Below are 21,007 nucleotides of genomic sequence, written 5' to 3'. Positions count from 1 at the left end.
AAATGTGTTATTTCAGAAGTGTGTCTCAAACTGATTGTCCTTCGCATGAATAATTTCCCAAGAAGTAGCTTTAAAACGGTGAGTAACCCCGAGCCCAGGCGTAGGGAACCCTGGTCCTCGAGAGCCGCTGTCCCGCCTGTTTTCCATGTCTCCCTCCACCAACACAGCTGATTCCATGAACAGGCTCGTTATCAGAACTCTACAGAGCGCTTGCTGATGAGCTGATTATATGAGTCAGCTGTGTTGGAGGAGGGAGACATGAAAATCAGGCGGGACAGCGGCTCTCGAGGACCAGGGTTCCCTACCCCAGTTCTAGCCTGTAGTTTCAATATAGGAGCAAACAAAGCTACATTTCTGCCACATAATTAACACTCATTCACTGCCATTGACGGCTATAGACGTCAAAAATTAATTTGAACTATTTCTATTACTTTAACATTTTTTTCCACTTTTGTTAACAAGAGTATAAAAACCTAGAAAAAAATATTGTACATTTAGAACCGATATAAAATGTGTGATTAATCGTGAGTTAACTATTGAAGTCATGCAATTAATTACAATAAAAAAATCATCGCTTGACGCGATAAAAATAAAAGAGAAAAGATTATTAAAAATTAGGGGCGTCAGGCAATTATTATTTTTTTATTGTAATTAATTGCATGACTTCACTAGTTAACTTACGATTAATCATACATTTTATATCTGTTCTAAATGTACAATAAAAAAATCTAGGTTTTCATACTCTTATTAACAAAAGTGGAAAAAAATGTTAAACTAATAGAAATTGTTCAAATACATTTTTGACGTCTATAGCCGTCAATGGCAGTGAATGAGTTAACATAACATCCATTGCAAATGAGCAAAATTATAAATGTAGGGCATAACGGTGAAATACTATATGTTGCTTCCACTCATGATCCAAATGCATGCTTGTTTGCTTTGTGAAGACTAAATTATCCAAAGGTGTGAATGTGAATGGCAACTGGCTTAAATAAGTGTGGGCTTATTATCTGGCATTTTTCCTTCTGTGGTTGCTACGAGCTGTTCCCTTTAATAACTGTCAAAAAGGAGCCTTGTTGTTAAGTGCAATAGTATGATTTAATAATGAGCAACAACAGCAAAGAGGCAAAGCCGAGTTTATGTGGTAACTATTAAGCACGCATGAGCTTGTTGGAATTGGATGTTGTTCTTTCCTTTTTTTATTCAGGGGTCATCATAGCAAATCATCCTCTTCTATCTCTCCCTGTCTTCTGTCTCTTCTCTTTTAACTTCAACATATCGCGATTGGATGTAGATCACCCGCAGAGACACTCAATTTTCTCCCCCTTTCCATCTGGAAAATGTTAAATATAGTTATAGTTATATGTAATATAGTTTCCTTTACAGTGATGCCGGTTATGTTTATGTTAATAATTAAGCTTGATGGCCATTCATATGTAAACAAATCCCTGGCAACAAAAGTGAGAACACCCCTTCCAGGAAACAGTTAGTCATTTTCCTTTCCCAGTGTAATGTAGCTCATTAGTGTTACAAGGAAATGACACTACCATGCTTAATTTGAACATTTTCCCGTAGGGGTGTGCTCACTTTTGTTGCCAAGGGGTTTATCTATGAATGGCTGCATTTTGAGCGAACAATAAATTCACATTGTTGTATAAACGGACTGCTTTTCATTTTGTCCAAGTGTAATTTCTCCAGTGTTGTCCCATGAAAATATATAATAAAATATTCAATTATTTATTTTGCTCTGGTTTTCAGCTAGAACCATCCTCTTAGCTTGATTCTATGTGATATCATTTAAAGAGATTTGTTACTGAAGCTTAAAGACGATGTACCTACTAAGCATATGTTCCATCTGAAGCGAAATTCGTACGTGACATCATCTGAAATCAACTTGCTTCTAAAGCTTTGAACCGGTGATGTCATTTAAGTGCGCCATTGAGTACTAGGGGTGGGAATTCCGATTTTTGGGTGAGCGATTCGATTCAGAATCGATTTTTCGATTAAGGGCGATTTTTGATTCACAATGATTTGATTGACAATAATTTTTGCTTCAATTTATAGATGTTCAAGGAATTGTAATGATCTACTCCAGTCTGACTCGCTAATGCTAATTAGCGCGCTACTCGCTAATCTTTTATCTTTTATCACATTATTGGAATAACTTGATCGTGACTTTTTCCTTCTACTCTCTAATGTGGCTACAATTTAACAGCGTATCAGACCGCGTGGAGCCACACTGCCCCTCAGTGGCCTAATTGGGTACAACATGAACAGCGCTCCCAATAAAGGCACACACAAACAAAGGGAAGACAGTATAAAATTATTTAAATAAAATCGATTCAGAATCGTACTAAACGAGAATCGCGATTCTTATGAGAATCGATTTTTTTGGGCACACCTCTATTGAGTACATGTCACAGGTATAAAGACAAAAAACGGAATAAATTATTACACTTGTGACGTTATTAATAATTAAAATATGTCGCAGCATGTTTAATAACATTTGCACTTGATTTGATCCATGCTAGTTTATTGAGTAAAAAGAAAAAAAGAAAAAGGTCATGTCTTTTCAGTGCAACTGACGTTTCAGCAACATCACTGACTTTGTTTCTGTTGCTATGGTAATATTTGCGCCACGGCACATCCATAGATGGGAGACATTTTTATCACTCTCGTCCAGTTGAGTTATTTGCTTGGCACATGCTCGGAAATGCTCGTTGCTGTGCATTTCATTGTCTATTGTGTGGCTTCAAGCGTAACGCTGCCAGTGCAACCAATAAAGGAGCAGTGTTCTTGTTGCTGCCATGAAGACAGACGCAACAATTTTCAATTTAATGTCGTCTATCATTACCAGGCAATTACAACATGAAGTGCACTCACAATAATTAGACTTGCACAATGTAATTTGATCTAATAGCAGATCCGTATTAGTCATGTTTATTTTTGCGGTTTGCATTAGTGGGGAACTATACCAAGGACTGGCTGGCGACCAATCACGGCACACATTATATCATTAGCATCTATTCAATATTGCAAACGTGTCAAATTGATGATCGAAAGACACACGTATGGGTCAAGTGTAATATCTCCGGGCTTGTTTGAGACTCACTTTAATTGCTATAAAAGTACTCAAGAACATGCAAAGCACAGGCCCAAAGGGCAACAGGTCATGAGAAGTTGAATTGACTTTTCTTTGCGTATAAGCATATAGATGATGCCTCTAACATCATATCGTTCCCCAAGGATGGCTACATTCCTCGCTGCAATATCTCTCTAAATGCGGCACTTAAGTCGCTCAATTCACAGAGCAATGCTTTCGGTCCCACCCAAACGACACGACTGAGGTTAATTGGTTTTCTGTCTGGTTTCGGATGGAGCTTTCCATCAAACCTGGCTTGCAGATTGTCATCCGAATTAGCAATGCGGCTGTTTTTCTATATATAGAGTCTTAATGGCAACATGGAAGCTGTTGTACATAAAGTTCCACAGCAGGTATTTAGAAAACGGCGGTGAGTCATTTAATAATCAGTCCAGTTAGACACCTAATGAGTCCATCTGTTGCTGTCCCTCTCCCCAGCATGTCGCCATCTTGTGGATCGTTTAGTATCTGTCGCTCTTCATCTGCAGCATCAAACTGATGAGAACATTGCTGCGTGCTCGCTACCCTTTTCCCGAGAGGATTAAACGTCAGTGTCAATCTCCAATTTTTCATCATTACAAAAAATAAATAATGCAGCAGATTTCACATTGATTATTGAAAGTAAACAGAGAAAATCTGAATTTCTTTTTTTTTTTTTTAAAGGGATGTCAAAAATAATCTTCATGATATGTTCTAATCTATACGGTCTCACTCGTCTCACATTCTGATTAATAATGCGTTTATCAATCTCAGGGGCGGCCATTTTGCCACTTGCCGTCGCCTGAAAATGACATCACAGTTGCTCAAGGCTCAGGCAATGACCACTCGCACCGCACCTGTTTTCTGAGTTCGTGGGACATTTGCCAGCTGAGGCGGGATTTGGTCGTTACCTAATTTAGCTGAGCACTGAGCAACTGTGATGTCAGTTTCAGTTGACAACAATGCGCAAAATGGCGGAGATATGTATAAAATCAAGTGGATTGTGCTGCTTCATTCATATTCCACAGATACAATATTAATCAAGAATGCCGTGTTTAGACTAGTGGCCTTAACATATTAAAGTAAATAGAATTTTGGGGTTGTCTTCTTCTTCTTCTTCTTCTTCTTTTTGTACATAAAACAACTACTTAAGTATTAATAGCCACAATGACCCCCAGATATAATTACTGCACTGCCTTTTTGTTTGAATAAAATAATTGTATTTTCCAGTCCTGACTTTAATAATTCACGTTTGCCCCATAAATCATTGAACGTCACAGGTTGTGAACATTTGTCATAATTTAGGTGGATAAATGATCTTTATTGTCCACATTTCAAAGAAACACAATTATTCATTAGAATCATAGTGCCCCAGCCCTACACCAAGTTTACATTTTCTATATTAGTTACCAACACCCTGTTTCTACCGCTAGAGGGCAGACTAGAGCCATTTAAACATATATTTTGCTGTATTCTGTTCTTCAAAGCATCAACTGCCAAAATCTTCAGATAAAAAAATAAATAAAATAAAAAATACAATTAAAAAAAAATTAAAAATGAAAAATACAATTAAAAATTAATTAAAAATTTAAAATACAATTAAAAATAATATAGGCTATTTTCACAGGGCAAATATAGACAGACATATACGTAACATGCATGTTTTTGGGATGTGGGAGTACAACAGGGAGGCCTGCAGTCAAGACTGAAAACAGCAGGCGTTTTAACCATTGCGCCACCTTGCTGTCAATTCAATCAAATGATTTCTTCAAATGAAATCAAAAAGCACAAACTCCTGGAAACCAGATGAAAAATCTGTTCATTCTGGAAAGTTGTTCTTTATGATTAATGAGTAGTATCATGTTTTATTCTTAACGGCAAAGTATTTGTGTAGGGCAGGAGGGGAGTCGCTAATCATAGCTATTACTCCTGAGAGTTATAGGAATACGCGGAGTAAATAAAGTAATGGCCCTTTGTCAGCCTGACCACTGGTCAATTACAGAAGAGTGATTGGTTGCTGCGGCGTCACCGAACAGCCTTTTGATATAGCTCGACAATAGTTCCATCCTGTCAAGAAGCCAAGCTAAGTGGCTGTAATTCACAGATTTGAGACTCTTGTTTCCATCCGTGCATCCATTTTCTATACTGCTTGTCCTCATAAAGGTCACGAGTAACTTCCTTAGAGTTTTCTTAGGGAGGTCAAAGGTGATGAAGTAGAAAATAATGGGCATCATGAGAATAGTCTGAATAATCTGAGATTGTGGGTTAAAATCTCAGACAGACTGTGTGGAATTTGTATGTTCTCCCCTTTTTAGAATTTGCAGCACTGTTGAATTCAGATTCGTCTCCTCCATAAATACTGGGTTTCGTGGTGCAGATGTAGAACTACATGAAATTGTATTAAACACAATGTATGGCAAAAATAGGCTACTATACAGTCTTTTTATATGCCTTGGCAATGAGTTCTGCTTTTGCACTTTTGACACTTGACATTTAATATTTGGGACATACAGGAAGTGTATTTTGGGTCCTTTCACTTTGAACTGAGTAAAAACACTTAAGATGCAGAGTGATATGAAATCAGGCACTTCCCCTTTGAGGTCGGGCGCACCAATAAGTGCCTACAGCTGGTCGGCCGTGCAATGTTATTCCATACAATGATTGCTGGCCTTTTTTCTAGTCTTCAATCATTTCCATCTTTCACATCACAACAGGGAAACGCTTAAAACGAGACAAATTGTAACGAAGCTGAGATGGACCTTTAATGACCGCACCATTCATCTATGACACTTTTTGGAATGTGAGGTTTGGAAATAAGGAGAATTACAGGTGAATCTCTGTGCAGAACGATTGCAGACTGAAGCAAAACGGCCGAATTGAAATAATTGGTGAATGGGGTACAATAGAGTTGCAGACAAAAGGGAAAAAAAACATTTTCTGGTTGCCCTGCCCCCTCATCAGCCTCTGGGGACCAGGCGATTATGGAAATGTATAAATGAGAGAGAGAGAGAGAGAGAGAGAGAGAGAGAGAGAGAGAGAGAGAGAGAGAGAGAGAGAGAGAGAGAGAGAGAGAGAGAGAGAGAGAGAGAGAGAGAGAGAGAGAGAGAGAAAGAGAGAGAGAGAGAGAGCAGGAGGGAAAACCGGGTGACGCGATTGGCTGCTCCTTCCAATATTGAGCATAATAGAAATACATCTCTCCCAGTCAAAGGAAGCAGACGGGCAGAAGAGTCAGAAAATAAAGAAACACGCTCTGCTTTTTTTTTTCCCTATCATAGATTTTTTTTTTTTTTAAGAGAGAGAGGACAGGGAGAACAAAAGACTGATGTGGAAAATTGTATTTTTGAAGTCCTAAATGAGCGCAGATGCTTCCTTTGTTGACATGTTTTTCTTAAGAATTTAACCCAGACGGCCAAGCCTCTTTTAAATGTTGATGAGTGGAGATGGTTTAGGGATGAGAGGAGAGAGTTGTGACATGCTGTCGACCCAAATTGACCAAGACGCGGACCGAGTGGAATGTTCTGTTCTGTGGCAGATACGTCATCAGCCATAAGCAGGTACTCGCCGCTCAATACTCTTACGTCGGTCCACAATATTACTCCACGCTACCTGTCTTCTACTGTATATGATTGACTTAGATATATGGTTCTAATCATTCCAGCCTCAAACTCGTATTTTCTATAAGCCTTGCAATGATCCACTCGTGGACACTTCGCGCTTTAAACTTAAGGAAGACATCAAGAGACTGCTTGTGTAACAAGGCAACAGTTGGGCAGACACTTCACTCGTGTTTTTTTTTTTTTTACTAATAAGCAACAATTGGACTGAAAGCCATAAAAGAAAAATGCTTAAGCATCTTTGACAATAATTCTCAAAAATATTTCTGCTGTCATTTGTTGGTCAGTGGGAATATAAAGTATGTGATGCATTTTCATGTCCAAACTTTTCCTTCCGAGGGCCACATACAGAAAAATTGAAGGATGCAAGGGCCATTTTTATCTTTTTTTTGTTTACTTTAATTTATCACACTCAAATCAGTCAAGCAAGCTATTGTATATTGTGTATATATTGCAGTGTTTTTGAAAAACCGCAACACGAACAGCTATCTATAAGACAAATACTTTAGGATTTTACCAAATTTGGGGGTGTTCAGAGACCCTGTAACCCACTACAAAATATCTGCCCCTGTACTGAACACAACAGCTAAATCCCATCCCTATATTCAGAACCAAAACAGGATCAATACAGGAACGTCATAAACTGACCATTTAAAGAACAGTTAGGGATGTAAGGGATTAGCACATCTGTTAAAAAAGTCAGATTGATTTCCATTTGTGCAGTTCTAACACCCTCTGATGGCTAGTTTGTTTAGTGCAGTTGAATTTTCACAAGGCATGTTTTGGCCTTTCTATGTTTAAAATGTCCGCTAATGGTCAGATGAAAGTCAATATTAAGTCTTATTAGATTGTGGGTTGTTTATATGCATTGCTGTTATGTGGAAAAGTACAATCTTGTGTTGTTGTTTTTTTTTTTTAGTATGAACTCATTTGTTTGCAATATTGTAACCTTTTTTTATAATCGCCAACCTTCCCACAATATCGTCATAGTTATCACACCATGAGCTTCATATCGTGATAATATCGTAGCGTGATGTTTGGATATTGTTACATCATTAGTGTGATATGCTCACAATTCTGTTCTTGAAAGTAGAGGAATACATTATTGCTTGTAAAAAAAGATTCACCATTGTGTTATAAAGAGATATGTTGTTACTTGTTTAATTGTAATGACAAACACATTTTTTTAGTAGCAAATGTCCTTTTTAGTATTTGCCGCGGACCGCAATTGGCCCCCGGGCCGCAGTTTGGACACATTTCTAAACTGCATGACACTGAAACTAGAACTTATTCTTAATTGCAGCTGAAATGAGTGCTTGATCCAGAGTTGCACCTGAGAGGCTCAAAACCGAGAAAGGCAAATCTCCCCGGAGAGAAGAAGGCTGCAGGAAGCCACAGACAGAGAGAGACAAAGGGAGCTTCCCTTTATCTCTCTCGAACCCGTCTCGTCGCCAGGCTGGCTGGCACCGCCATGGCGTTCACCTTTGCGGCCTTCTGCTACATGCTCACCTTGGTGCTGTGCGCCGCCCTCATCTTCTTTGTCATCTGGCAGGTGAGAACAGCGCTTAAAAAGTGGATTCGCGCGGGGGTCGGACAGCAAACCCCGTGAGCTTTGCACAAGTGAGACAAAACGCATTCCGCCCACACGTAGTTGTACAACCGCAACACAGCGGCCGAGGCACCTCCAGAAGTGATCGGGTGCACATGTGTATGTCACAGCTGGGATAAATGTAGGTAATGATGTCACTTTGTAGCTGAAGACAAGCTCCTTTGGAAAGTAATTGCATGCGTATGTCACTGTCAGGTGCTTCTTTTTAAATGGCCCGTGGACAGCATCATGTGGCACATTGTTCTTGTGCATGGCAAACAGCGGAACAAGAGGATATAATGACTCAATTGGGAGTCTCTGAAGCACTGAATTGTGTACGTGTGCAACCCCACCGCGTCACTCTCTCCAGGAGTGATTCATTTCGCTTTGAAACGCCCCACAAACGCGGCAGACGCCTTGCAGACATGAGCTGGAAAAGCTACAAAAATACAAAAGCAAACAATATTGCTAACATTCAAGGGGAAGTTAACCCAAAAAGTGTGAGGGCGGCCATTTTGCGTCATGCTCTCGACTGAAAATTTGCATCACAGTTGCTCAGGTAACAACCAATGGCGGCTCACCTGTTTTATGAGCTCGGTCATGTAACGTTGGCAAAGCTGAGTGTGTGATTGGTCATTACCTGAGCCCTGAGCAAACGTAATGTAATCTTAAATGGATAAAAATGGGTGCATTTTGCTGCTTAATTCATATTCCACAAACACAATATTAATCAGAATGACGTGTTGAGATGAGTGCAGCTGCATAGAACTTATTTGTGTAAAGAATTATTTTGGGTTGACTTCCCTTTCCCAGAATATTTGATATGGTTATGCTTAAGCTAAGGGAACAGCTTCCCCCCCCCCCCCCCCCCCCCCCTTTCCATGGCTCCATCCATGTATGTTGACAAATCCACAATAAGCCTGTTCCTCAAACAAGGTGTTCAACACCACAGCAAACTGCACGTAATGGATTCAGGGAGGCGGCGCAAAGCACTCATGTTGCCCGACTACCTGGTACGAATCGGTCGCAGTTTTTTTCTGTCAAATTTGCACAGATGTCACCAGAGACTTCCGCTGGGATACGCTCCACAACAATCGCCAGGACAACATAATATGGCCTTCAAAATACGTGACAGAAATCTAAGACTGCAAATGACGAACGTAGCGAGTGACTGAACGGTGCGATTATAGTGACTACGTATTAGTCAGTCGCCGTGTCTGTGTGAGAAAGAAAGGGGGCGGAGGGGAAAAGGCAGCGGATGTCGAGCTTGCCGTTCAACCATGTGATTGAAACGATGATCTCGAACCACCCACCACCATCATCATCATCATTCCCCCAGCGAGCCTCAAAGCACTGCTAGAATATCCCAATTGAATTCAGCTGTCGGCCAATCAGATCGTTTGTTCACTTACGTTAGTAACCATGGCACCCACTGAGGGGTTTGCCTGGCTGTTGCTATGGAAACTGTATCTGTTTACAAACGTGGGAAAGGAATGAGAGAGTCACGGAAACGTTCACTTTGCATGTTTGCTGTAAATTTTGTTATAAAATTCCAACCAAAGATGCATTTGGTTGCATGTGTGTATATATTTTTATTTTTTTATTATTATAATATTCATTTTTGCAGAAATATCAGGAAAAACATTATGTGGCAAATTTTTTAGTTGTAGCATCAAATTTTTTATTATAAATAAACATTCAGTAGAGACATTAAAATTTGCATTTTGCCCTGCATTATTGTTTTTTTTAGTTATTTGTTATTGTTCATAAACTGTCATTATGTAGAGGTCATAAACACAAACTATGTCTTCAATAGAACATTCTAAGGCGTGTGAATGTAAACAAGTTCACGTGTGCTGTCTTTCACAGATTATTGCGTTTGATGAGCTACGCACAGACTTCAAAAACCCCATTGACCAGAGCAATCCTACCAGAGCGGTAAGAGACGCCTTGGGTTGCATGTGCAAGCAGAACAATCGACCTTGAAGTGTCAAAAACATTCAGGCATTCTTGTTCTTCTGATGGATGGAGGATTTTTTTTCACATCAGAGTTCCTATTAGTCATCAGAGAAAATCGGATTTATCACAATGAAGAAAATTTAGCTTTTTTTTCCTCAGGACGCTCATTGTTTTATGAACTCATTCACTGCCATTGACGGCTATAAATGTCAAAAATTCATTTTAAGTATTTCTATTAGTTTAACATTAGTTCCACTTTTGTTAACAATTGAGTATAATAACCTAGAATTTTTTTAATTGTACATTTAGAACAAATATAAAATTTGTGATTAATCGTGAGTTAACTCGTAAAGTCATGCGATTAATTACAATTAAAAAAAATTATTGCCTGACGTCCTGAATTTTTAATAATCTTTTTTCTTTTTTTTATTCATTCACTGCCATTGACGGCTATAAACGTCAAAAATTAATTTGAACTATTTCTATTAGTTTAACATTTTCTCCACGTTTGTTAACAAGAGTATGAAAACCTAGAATTTTTTTTATTGTACATTTAGAATAGATATAAAATTTGTGATTAATCGTGAGTTAACTAGTAAAGTCATGCGATTAATTACAATTAAAAAAATTAATTGCCTGACGTCCTGAATTTTTAATAATCTTTTTTCTTTTTTTTTATTCATTCACTGCCATTGACGGCTATAAACGTCAAAAATTCATTTGAACTATTTCTATTAGTTTAACATTTTCTCCACGTTTGTTAACAAGAGTATGAAAACCTATAATTTTTTTAATTGTACATTTAGAACAGATATAAAATTTGTGATTAATCTTGAGTTAACTAGTGAAGTCATGCGATTAATTACAATTAAAAAAAATATTGCCTGTCGCCCCTGTGTATTCTTTTTTTTAAATAAATGTATGGCAGTGAATGAGTTAATTTTCCAAAATGACATTATCTCATTTTGCGCAATACATTTATAGTCTAGACCTGATGCAAATGAGGCCACTATTTACACATTGGGATCACAAGTTCAGACATTGCACAAAGTTTCATCTCATTCAATAAGAGTAGAGAACTGATGAATAAATGAATGAAAAGGTATACACTTCTGTTGACAACGTAAAACAGCGCTGACTGCTATTATACACTTTGCAAGTTGGCATCAGCTGTGAGATTCTTAGCGAATGTTCCAGCAACAATGTGAGGCTGCAAAGTGAGAGTGATGAGGAGTGGGAGAGGAAACTGTGAAATCAGGCTGTGGGAGTGTGGAGGCGTGCCAGCCACACGCATATACGCACACACACACTTATACAGAATGGAAATGTATTTTCCGAGCATTATCTTTATCCGGACTAATTAAAATGTCCAGAAAATGAAAAATGTCACTTTAACAAGGGTGGAATGTCATACGTTGCAGCACAAAAAAAGATGGAAGGTCAAGAACACACATCAATAATTATTAAAGAAAAATTTGACGTGGAAAAAACTGAATGTTTAGTAATTGTAAAAGTTTAAATCAAAGTAATAATCTGTGTTTTGTTGATTTGGTTTTAGTTTACCATCATTTTACTTGTATCCTGTGTGTCTCGTTAAGTTTTGTTGTGTCCACCTGTGCTTGTCACTGGCCCCAGGTGTCATCCAATCAGCTCCTTCAGCCACGTGTGACTTGTCCAGGTGTCCTTCGTTGTCCCGTCAGTTCGTTTGTATTCAGTTCTTGTCCTTGTCAGGTGTTTCTTTGTTAGGCCTCAATCTCAATCCTTTCCGAGTCTCGTCAAGTCCTTTTCTTTTGAGTTAGTTTTGGTCATTTAAACTCATGTTATTATGGACATTTGTTTATTTTATTTGTTTTAATAACCCAAGTACTTTGTTTGCCTTTTTGTTCTTGCAAAAATAAAAAATGAGATCACAGACCCTGCATTTGGGTCCACATCCAGACAAACTTGTAACACAACCGATATATGTTTATGAGCTGTACAGAGCAGAGACAGAGACAGAGACAGAGACAGAGACAGAGACAGAGACAGAGACAGAGACAGAGACAGAGACAGAGACAGAGACAGAGACAGAGAGAGAGAGAGAGAGAGAGAGAGAGAGAGAGAGAGAGAGAGAGAGAGAGAGAGAGAGAGAGAGAGAGAGAGAGAGAGAGAGAGAACAGCAAATACAAAAGAAAAGTCCATTGTATAAGTTTTACACCCAAAACTGAAACACATCTGTATTTTATGTTGTCCTCAGACTCCTCACTTTACATGTTTCAAAAATAAACAAATCCTTTTAATGATAGTTTTCTTCTAATTAAAGCATTTCCAGTGTTTTTTCGAATACACGATGACCATACATTTTAAAATACCAGATCGTATAAATAATTTAGTTGATCATCTGCAGCCCATCTTCATCATAATCGCTTTCCCCCTGTAATTTAATAATTGGGTCTATTTTTTGTTTTATATACACATTTTTCAAAACTTCAACACAATATGACATGTGAGGTAACACAAGAGAAGAGTACAATATATGAAGGCCTCTCTTTTACTTTATAAAGAACAGCCACTGATTTAGTAAACCTTATGTTATATGCACCTGAAAGGGGCGCAAACAAAAAAGTGTTTATGTTTAAATACGTTAAAAGGGGATGAAGTGCAAATGTGCAACAACATACAGGACATGACATACATACATAAGGCAAACCAAGTCCGGAAGGATAGTGAGTGTGAGGTTTTGAAACCAGAACCAGGGCAAAGTCCACTTTGAGGCAATCTGGGGAATTTGAATTCATCTTCCACGAGGGGCTCTGGTTGATATCATTGGAGTTGAAATAGATGTCTTAATACTGAATGTCAAAACAAGATTATAGGAGAACATCTAAATAAACCTACATTTATTTTTTATCTTCACCCATCCTGATTATAGAAACATACTGAGCCAAGTTTATTATTATCATTATTATTATTTGTCATACTGCATAATTGAGGCTACAATCATAAGCTTAAAAAAAATAATAATTATTATTATTTTTTTAAACTGCAGTAGTTTTGAGAAACTGCTTTAATTCACTATGAAAGTTTTTTTTTTTTTTTAAATGTCTTTCAGACTAAAAAGAGCCACCATATTAAGCATTGAAATTAAGAAATGGATGTGGAAGAATAAAAGACTGTCTTTTTCCTTGTGCCCGATCCACAGAGGGAAAGGATTCTCAATATCGAGCGAATCTGCAACCTTCTTCGCAGAGTGAGTAATGTCGGCTTTTCACCTGCCACAGCTCGATAACGACACCAGGGGGGCTTCATTTGTCTCCCCCTCTGTTGGGAGCGCCATGACGCACTCTCCATTTCACGTGGAGCCACCTTCACTGCTTCACTCAACACCCACACATTCATAACTCTTACATGATCATATAGGGATTTTTCTCACACATTTTACAGACAAAACATTGTTTGTGCATATAGATGTCAAAAATTCATTTGAACTATTTCTGTTAGTTTGACACTTTTTCCACTTTTTTTAAAAAGAGTATGAAAATCTATTTTTTTGTATTCATTTAGAACAGATTTAAAATTTGTAATTAATCGTGGGTTAATTATTGAAGTCATGTGATTAATTATAATTAAAAAATGTAATTGCCTTGCGATTTAAAAAAAGAAAAAAGATTAGTAAAAATTAGGGGCGTCAGGCGATTACAATTTTTAATTGTAATTAATCGCTTGACTTCACTAGTTAACTCATGATTAATCAAAAATTTTATATCTGTTCTAAATGTACAATAAAAAAATTCTAGTTTTTCACACTCTTGTTAACAAAAGGGGGAAAAATGTTAAACTAATAGAAAAAGTTCAAATGAATTTTTGACGTCTATAGCCGTCAATGGCAGTGAATGAGTTAAGAGGGGCAAATTACCAAAATCATAAGAACATGTACATGTAGGATACAATGATATGATATATAATATAAATAGCGTTATTGCGTATAGTGTAAGTAAAATAAGATAAAATAATAATGAATGAATACGATTTTTCTGATAATTTCAATCTCGTAGAATAATAGAGAAACCAAAATATGCTCAAATGTATGTATGTCATTTTTAGCCGCTTTTATGTTGAGCAGTTCATAGGTGCTAAATAAACTCAACTCTAAATTATTACATCTCGCTTATAACACATATAGAAAATTCTAGAAACTAGAAATCTCCCTTTATGTGCTGTTTTTAGTTGGTGGTACCGGAGTATTCTATCCATGGACTCTTTTGCCTAATGTTCATGTGTGCTGAAGAGTGGGTCACACTTGGCTTAAATATCCCGCTTCTCTTCTACCATCTGTGGAGGTACGACTTGCAGCGTGTCTTAAAAGTGCTTCTGATCCACAGGCGACAGTTAAAAGGAGAAATATTCTTCTCAGGTTTTTCCATCGACCAGCCGATGGGTCAGAGGTCATGTACGATCCTGTGAGTGTGATGAACGCTGACATTCTCAATTACTGTCAGAAGGAGTCGTGGTGCAAGCTGGGCTTTTATCTGGTCTCTTTCTTCTATTATCTCTACAGGTACGTTGAACTTGATAACCCTTGCCAGGCTCTAAGGCTGTATTTATACAGGTGTTAATATCCAGTTCGGTTTTATTATTTATATATAACTTATTTTTTTAAACCGTTAATTGTTTTGTTTTTTGTGTTATAGTGGTTAGTATATCTGGGTCGCAGTTCGGTGGTTCAGGGTTCAAATCTCAGTTGAGGTCTTATTGGGTGGAGTTTGCGTATTCTCCCTGTGCTTGCATTGGTTTTCTTTGGCTTCCTCCCACATTCCAAAAAAATACATGCAAAGTAAATTTTTCCATAGGCGTGAATGAGAAGAAAAATAGAGTGAAACTTTTTTTTTTTTTTTTTTTTTGGGCAAAGGTGCCAAATCCAGGTCCAGAAAGTAAAAACACTGCCACAATTTGACTTTAGCCGCCCACTGGTGCTTCTAGTCAACCGGCAGGTAAATGAGATCCCGTTTACCAGATATCCTTAGATCCGAGTTGAATGAAGCACCTGTGGCAGGATTTTTACTTTCTGGATCAAATTTGAAACCTCCGATTTTTAGACATCCCAGCCCCAGTATCCATACGTGGTAGGGCCATTGGAAATCAAAGACAGGTTCACGTACAACAAAAATAAATGTAAACATCTAAACCTGGTTTGTTTTTAATGGCTACGAGACCTGGATAGTAACCAATGGCCACCAATGGCCTTGACTTGTAAATGCAGCCTTAGATTTACTTACAATGTCGTAAGACTTGCAACAAAAAGTATATTAACCCTTACCTTGTGTTTGTTGATCTTTGTCATGATCTATTCATTGACCAAGCATGGTCTATGCCCTGGTGAGCTTCTAAGAGATTCTCATGCCGAGGGAGACAGAAGAGCATCTGAAAGGAAAAGAACAGCGACGTCAGCTCTTACGTGTCCATTGCAACTGTCCATCAGTGGCTTGGATTCCCCTCGATCCTACTTTGGAAGCTGAAACGAAACAAACCCAATCCGGGTGCCATTGTGAATGTAAAGATCCATTCATATCGCTTTATTACAAAGACTGCTGTGAGACACATGGACAAAAGGAAAGGATGGAGGATGGAAGTGAAGCTGATGATGGAAAAAGGTGTTTGTGTTGCCTTTTTTTACGCCTCATTACAAATCTTTAACAAGGACTCTGAAGGGCTGGAGTAATCCCATGCTGCTCTTTACTGATCCAGTCGCTTAAACTCACTGTGACTCTCCAAACATTTAACTCGGGCTGGAACACAAAATAATTTGTCTGTAATTTTTGACTTGGAAAGTATTCCCTATTTTGATAGACATCTCTAATATCCAACCACTGTTTGTTTGTTTTTTTCCTGCTGGGTTGAGGATACATTTGACTGTAAAATAGAGAAGAACTAAACAACCACTGTAGAAAACGCAGGCAGGGATATTACAGATCGGTGCGTGCACAGCCACTTTCAATCAAGATATAGAAAAAGGCGACCAAGATCATCGAGGTCATTTTTCCAACTATAAAAATAACAATGAAACAGCAAGGTTGAAGTTTCTATTCAACTTGAAGTATGCTAGCTGTAACTTTATTAACTTCCCAGTAAATGCCAGAGCCCCCCCCCCCCCCCACAACAGAGCTTTGTGCTCACAGATTCAATGCCAAAAGATTGTATATGGAAAAACATTGTGCCAAAGAACAATTTGCGAAGTGAAAAGCAACCACGAGGCTTGCGAAATACTGTACATCGTCACCTACTGTAAACGCTAAGCGGCGGCATGCTGCGTTTTCACTTTCTTGAGAAACAAAAAAATAATAATCGAATCTTGGTACAATGATTTTCTTAAGAAGCAGAAGAAAAATAACGACAAAACATTCTTTGTTTTTTTTGTGTGTGCAGAAACCGCCTTATTTGCAGCTAAGTTTACGCGTTAGCGCCGACGCTAGCTACTTTAGCACAGTGACATCTCATGTATGACAAGCAATTTAAAAACTCCAAAACGACCAATGTAATAGGTTCGACGACAATGTTGTGTGTGCGTGTGCGTGACAGAGACTCAGCGATAATGATTATTTGGGACGTGTAAAAAGAGCCATTCCACTCATCTAGATAACGCAATCAGACACATGAAGTCATCGCCGCTTGATGACCAAGCCTTTGCTCATCTGCTCTTGCTCTCATGTGTTCATTAGTTTGTAGATAAGTGATGATTCCATTGTGACTCGAACAGCAGCAGGAGTGCAGAAATTCAGGGGCCTGATAAAACAGTTTCCCCATTCGGCTCCATGTGTAATTAACAAGTGCTGATATAACATGTCTGGTGTTGCTACTTAGGAAACCGTGTCATGAGTACCGCAGCCTGTCGAAATATTTTAAGTATGGATTTATTTTTATTTTTTGTTTTTTTTTATAGACAGCAATACTAGGATTAAAGCCTAACAGGAATAAATTCAATTGTTTCTAAATAATACAAATAAACATTGGCTATTTTACCATGGACAACAATAACTTGATTTTATTCTTAATGACTGCATATTTACATTTTGGCATTTACATGTTTGGAGAATATTTATTTCATGATTTAGCTTACATGTTACAGAACATATTTCTTACAGTGTGTTGTTCATGATTTTATTGTTCATACTAATCTCATAATACAAACTGAAAAAAACAGTCAAACTGAAGAAAAACAAAGAGCGGGCAGATGTCAAGCCATTGCCATGTAAAAATCTTGGCGGGTTAAAGTGCAATTAAATTGTTCATTAAGTACAATGGAGTGAAGTACATAATGAAATAAACAAAGGAATACAAAACTTTAAATAAAAAAATAATGTTAATTTATTAGCATGCGTGTTTATCGCAAAAAAAGTTTTAGAGATTAATACAAATTTTATAAAGAGTTAAAAAAAAATGAACTCAGTTTGATTTACTTCCTGTGGCAGCTGATGTCCACTCACTTAAAGGAGAGTCACTGGCGTAAAAACAGACAAAGACGGACTTTTACATAGTTTTGCTTCAAAAAGTAATTACCCCAAATTACCAGTTCATTGACACACAAAATGTCGCTTGGAAAATTCCAGAAAGGAAGAGGTAAAGAAAAATCTCAGAAAGTATGGGATCTTCCGGTGTCAATGTGGATTTTTATTTTATTTTAAAAAAATAATTTAATGTGTTTCTAAACAACGGGGAATGAGATTCATGTACTCAGGAGTTGTAGTTGTGCGGGCGTACTTAATGTTGTGTCCATGAGTGATACGGTACATGACATTAGTTTGAATAAGTCGGGACAATCACCACTAAACACACAAGAAGCAGTTGGAGAAATACAATTTGGTTGATTGTCTTTACTTAAGTTATTTCAGACATATATATTTGTAACCGTCTTTTATACATCTTTGGTCCATTGTACGCTATAACCAGTTTGGTGGTTAACTTTAGATCTATCAGGTTACACTTTGATGTACAGTTCATAAACAAGCAATTCATATGTATTCTAATAAAATAATACATTCAAAAGAAGCAGTGCAACTTTTTTTTCTTTTCTTTTTTTCCTGAGTCAGTATTTTGCCCATTTTTGTGTTGCCTTTGCACAACTGATACTGTGCCAAGAGCAGGGATGCACTGATCAGAGGAATTTAGATGTGAGGGAAAGTCACATTCATTTAAATACAGTTGAGGTGCAAGAGCTCATTGATTATTTGACAAGCAATCAATTACCAAATGAATCGACAACTCTCACCAGTAAATATTCTCGGATTTCTGTAGTCCTTCCTTGAAAGCACACAGGTTATATTTGTGTTTAATCCAAATAAGACATTTGCAAATATCTGATTTTAGTTTGGAAAATTATGTTGACTGAATCATAATAAAGTTTTATTTGGGAAAAATAATATCTTTGGTTTTGAATAAATAGATATAAAAAAAAAATTGCAAGCCTAAAATAAAATGTACATCTCAAAATAAAATTACAACTACTTTCATGTTTTCAAATATTTAATTTCCAATTACAGTAACTCAGTGACCTTTATAATGCCTGATAAGACAAACAAGTTCCTTGACCTCACAACAGAGCAATTTTGTTAGCATTTTGCTACTTCAATAAAAGCTACATACTTTTTTTTGTCCGCCGAGAATGCTTCATGTCTTAACAGTGATACGACAGAAATCAACGCAGCAACAAGACACCAAGCGGATTTTTTCCCTCTCACTGAAAAGGACATATCATTCTCTACTGTCACCATGGAAACACAATTGTATTAGACACTCCTGTTGACTCCCTCCGAGGCTTTCACTCAAACAGTTCAAGTTCACCTGCCCGGCAGTGTTTCTTTTTGCACATTGCTACACGTTTATATGACTGAAGGTCTGCGCATAATAAGTATCCATAAAAAGCGCAACAACAATGCTTGCACACGTATACATACACGCACACGCACACGCACACGCACACCAGATGCATCTGTTTCTCCCACGGCTCGCACTCTTTCACGCTCGTCCCGGGCTCTTCCTTTTTCATCACCCTCCACACCGCCATAACTGTCTCAACGCCTTTCCCCTCTCTTCCTACGTCTGTGCTCGCATAGACACGTTGCCATGGAAACTGGCTACAACCGCAGGGCTCGAAGCGGTAAGATTGGCGCACACACACACACACACACACACACACATGGACGCGCGCATACTGAATCGCTAATTCGTCATTACACAAGGCACTGTAGGACCTCGCATGTTATTCGGGATGTGCAATAAAAAAATTAAATAAAAAAAAAAACATGCCGGACTGGAGTAAATTGTGAACAAAGACACTCAAATGACAGAAGGTAAATGTTGATTTTAAATACATGTGAATTCGTTTTGCACAAATTGGTCCGACTAACCCCCCCAATCAAATTATGAAGGGATTACAAAAATAAAGAAATATCCCAACAGCCACAAGTCGACTACTGAGCACACCAAATTCCTTGCAGCACAAATAGCAATGCAGCGTGATTACTTGCAGCCAATGATGGCCAATCGTGGCGTATCATCACGAATCATTTGACTCATCTGGTGTGCGTCTTGACCCCGAGACCCATCGAACCTAGGTTAAGACCAATTTAACATTTAATTCCTCAAATAGCTTCTTTTTTTTAATTACTGGAATATCATGCTTTACATTTGTTTTTTTTAATCAATTCCACTGTTCTACCACTGTAAAATGATAAATAATAGTCTGAATCAGTATTTCTTCCGTTTCCACATTATAGCAAAGGATTTGAAAAATTAAATGCACTGTAGACTAATAAATGTACATTCGAAAAATGTCTCCAGCCACCGAGCAGTCATTGTGTCTCAGCGTGTTTGTCATTAGCACTTTACGTATGAAAAACAAGGCAAAAAATAGCTTGAGTGAGGTGTGGGCGAAGCCCGAGGCAAAGTGTGCTTAAGTGGGTGCGTGGAGGTGACAAATGAAGATGTCCGTCAACTGAATGCACTCTCACCTCTATTTGCACGACTCACTGTGTGTGACAGCAATAATATTTGCTGGCTTCACAATCAGCAAGGAGGAATGAAATGTATGGCTTTTAATCAGATGCAAATGTATGTTAATAGAATAAGGAGGGTTTAGATCAACATACAACTGCAATGTCAATTTTTGACAAATGCTTACTACTTTTTCTTCTTTAGGACTGAACTAAACTGAATAGAGGATCCATTTTATATTATTATGAGAGGAGCTAATATATTCATAGTATGCCTTTTGACCAAGGGAGGCAAGTGAGGCCGGGCCTCACTGGTGCCCCCTTCCAGACGCCTAAATGTGGAGTTAAAAAAAGAAAAAGGAAATAAACTTATGATTACATTAAATTATGTTCCACTTTCCGTGCCTTCTACTGATTTTTTTTTCTAATTATTTCCTCATTAAAAAAGGTGAATGTACATATATCCTGTTTAAATACATGTGCAGTAGGGGTGTGAATTGCCTCGTACCTGGCGATTCCATCCGTATCACGATTCGATTAGATACCGATTAATCATGATACAAATCTATAAGTCGATTATTGCAAAAAAAAATGTAATTAAAAAAAATTAAAATACTAATCAGTAGTGATACACAAATGAAGCTTCGTGAAACACTTGTGATATTGTTTGACTCCTCTAGATGGCACTTTTGGTTTAAATGGGCCAGATAGCTAGCTAGCTAGCTGAACAGCTAACCAGACAGTTACATAATTTCAATGG

General features: G+C 37.7%; 1 protein-coding gene across 1 annotated transcript; it reads left to right on the top strand.

Annotated features, from left to right (window-relative positions):
• Nucleotides 1–6,260: 6,260 nt before the first annotated feature.
• Nucleotides 6,261–18,304, top strand: cnih2 (cornichon family AMPA receptor auxiliary protein 2). Its single transcript, XM_086099137.1, has 7 exons — nt 6,261–6,675; nt 8,039–8,287; nt 10,193–10,261; nt 13,464–13,511; nt 14,489–14,601; nt 14,676–14,819; nt 15,622–18,304. Exons 2-7 carry the CDS (start codon nt 8,207–8,209, stop codon nt 15,647–15,649), a joined length of 483 nt encoding a protein of 160 aa, XP_085955263.1. The 5' UTR covers nt 6,261–6,675; nt 8,039–8,206; the 3' UTR covers nt 15,650–18,304.
• The last annotated feature ends 2,703 nt before the right edge of the window (nt 18,305–21,007 follow it).

The sequence above is a fragment of the Leptonotus elevatus genome, chromosome 16 (assembly GCF_054856555.1).
Source record: "Leptonotus elevatus isolate MCC_2025b chromosome 16, RoL_Lele_1.0, whole genome shotgun sequence".
Lineage (NCBI taxonomy): Eukaryota > Metazoa > Chordata > Actinopteri > Syngnathiformes > Syngnathidae > Leptonotus > Leptonotus elevatus.
Note: the sequence above shows the minus strand (reverse complement) of the source record. Positions and strands in the feature narration are given on the sequence as shown.

Bases quoted from the DNA above. Each gene is read 5' to 3' on its own strand.
- cnih2 (XM_086099137.1), top strand. From the start codon at position 8,207: ATGGCGTTCACCTTTGCGGCCTTCTGCTACATGCTCACCTTGGTGCTG. The intron at 10,262-13,463 runs GTAAGAGACGCC...CCCGATCCACAG, and splicing joins AGAGCAATCCTACCAGAGCG to AGGGAAAGGATTCTCAATAT. The intron at 14,602-14,675 runs GTACGACTTGCA...TATTCTTCTCAG, and splicing joins CTCTTCTACCATCTGTGGAG to GTTTTTCCATCGACCAGCCG.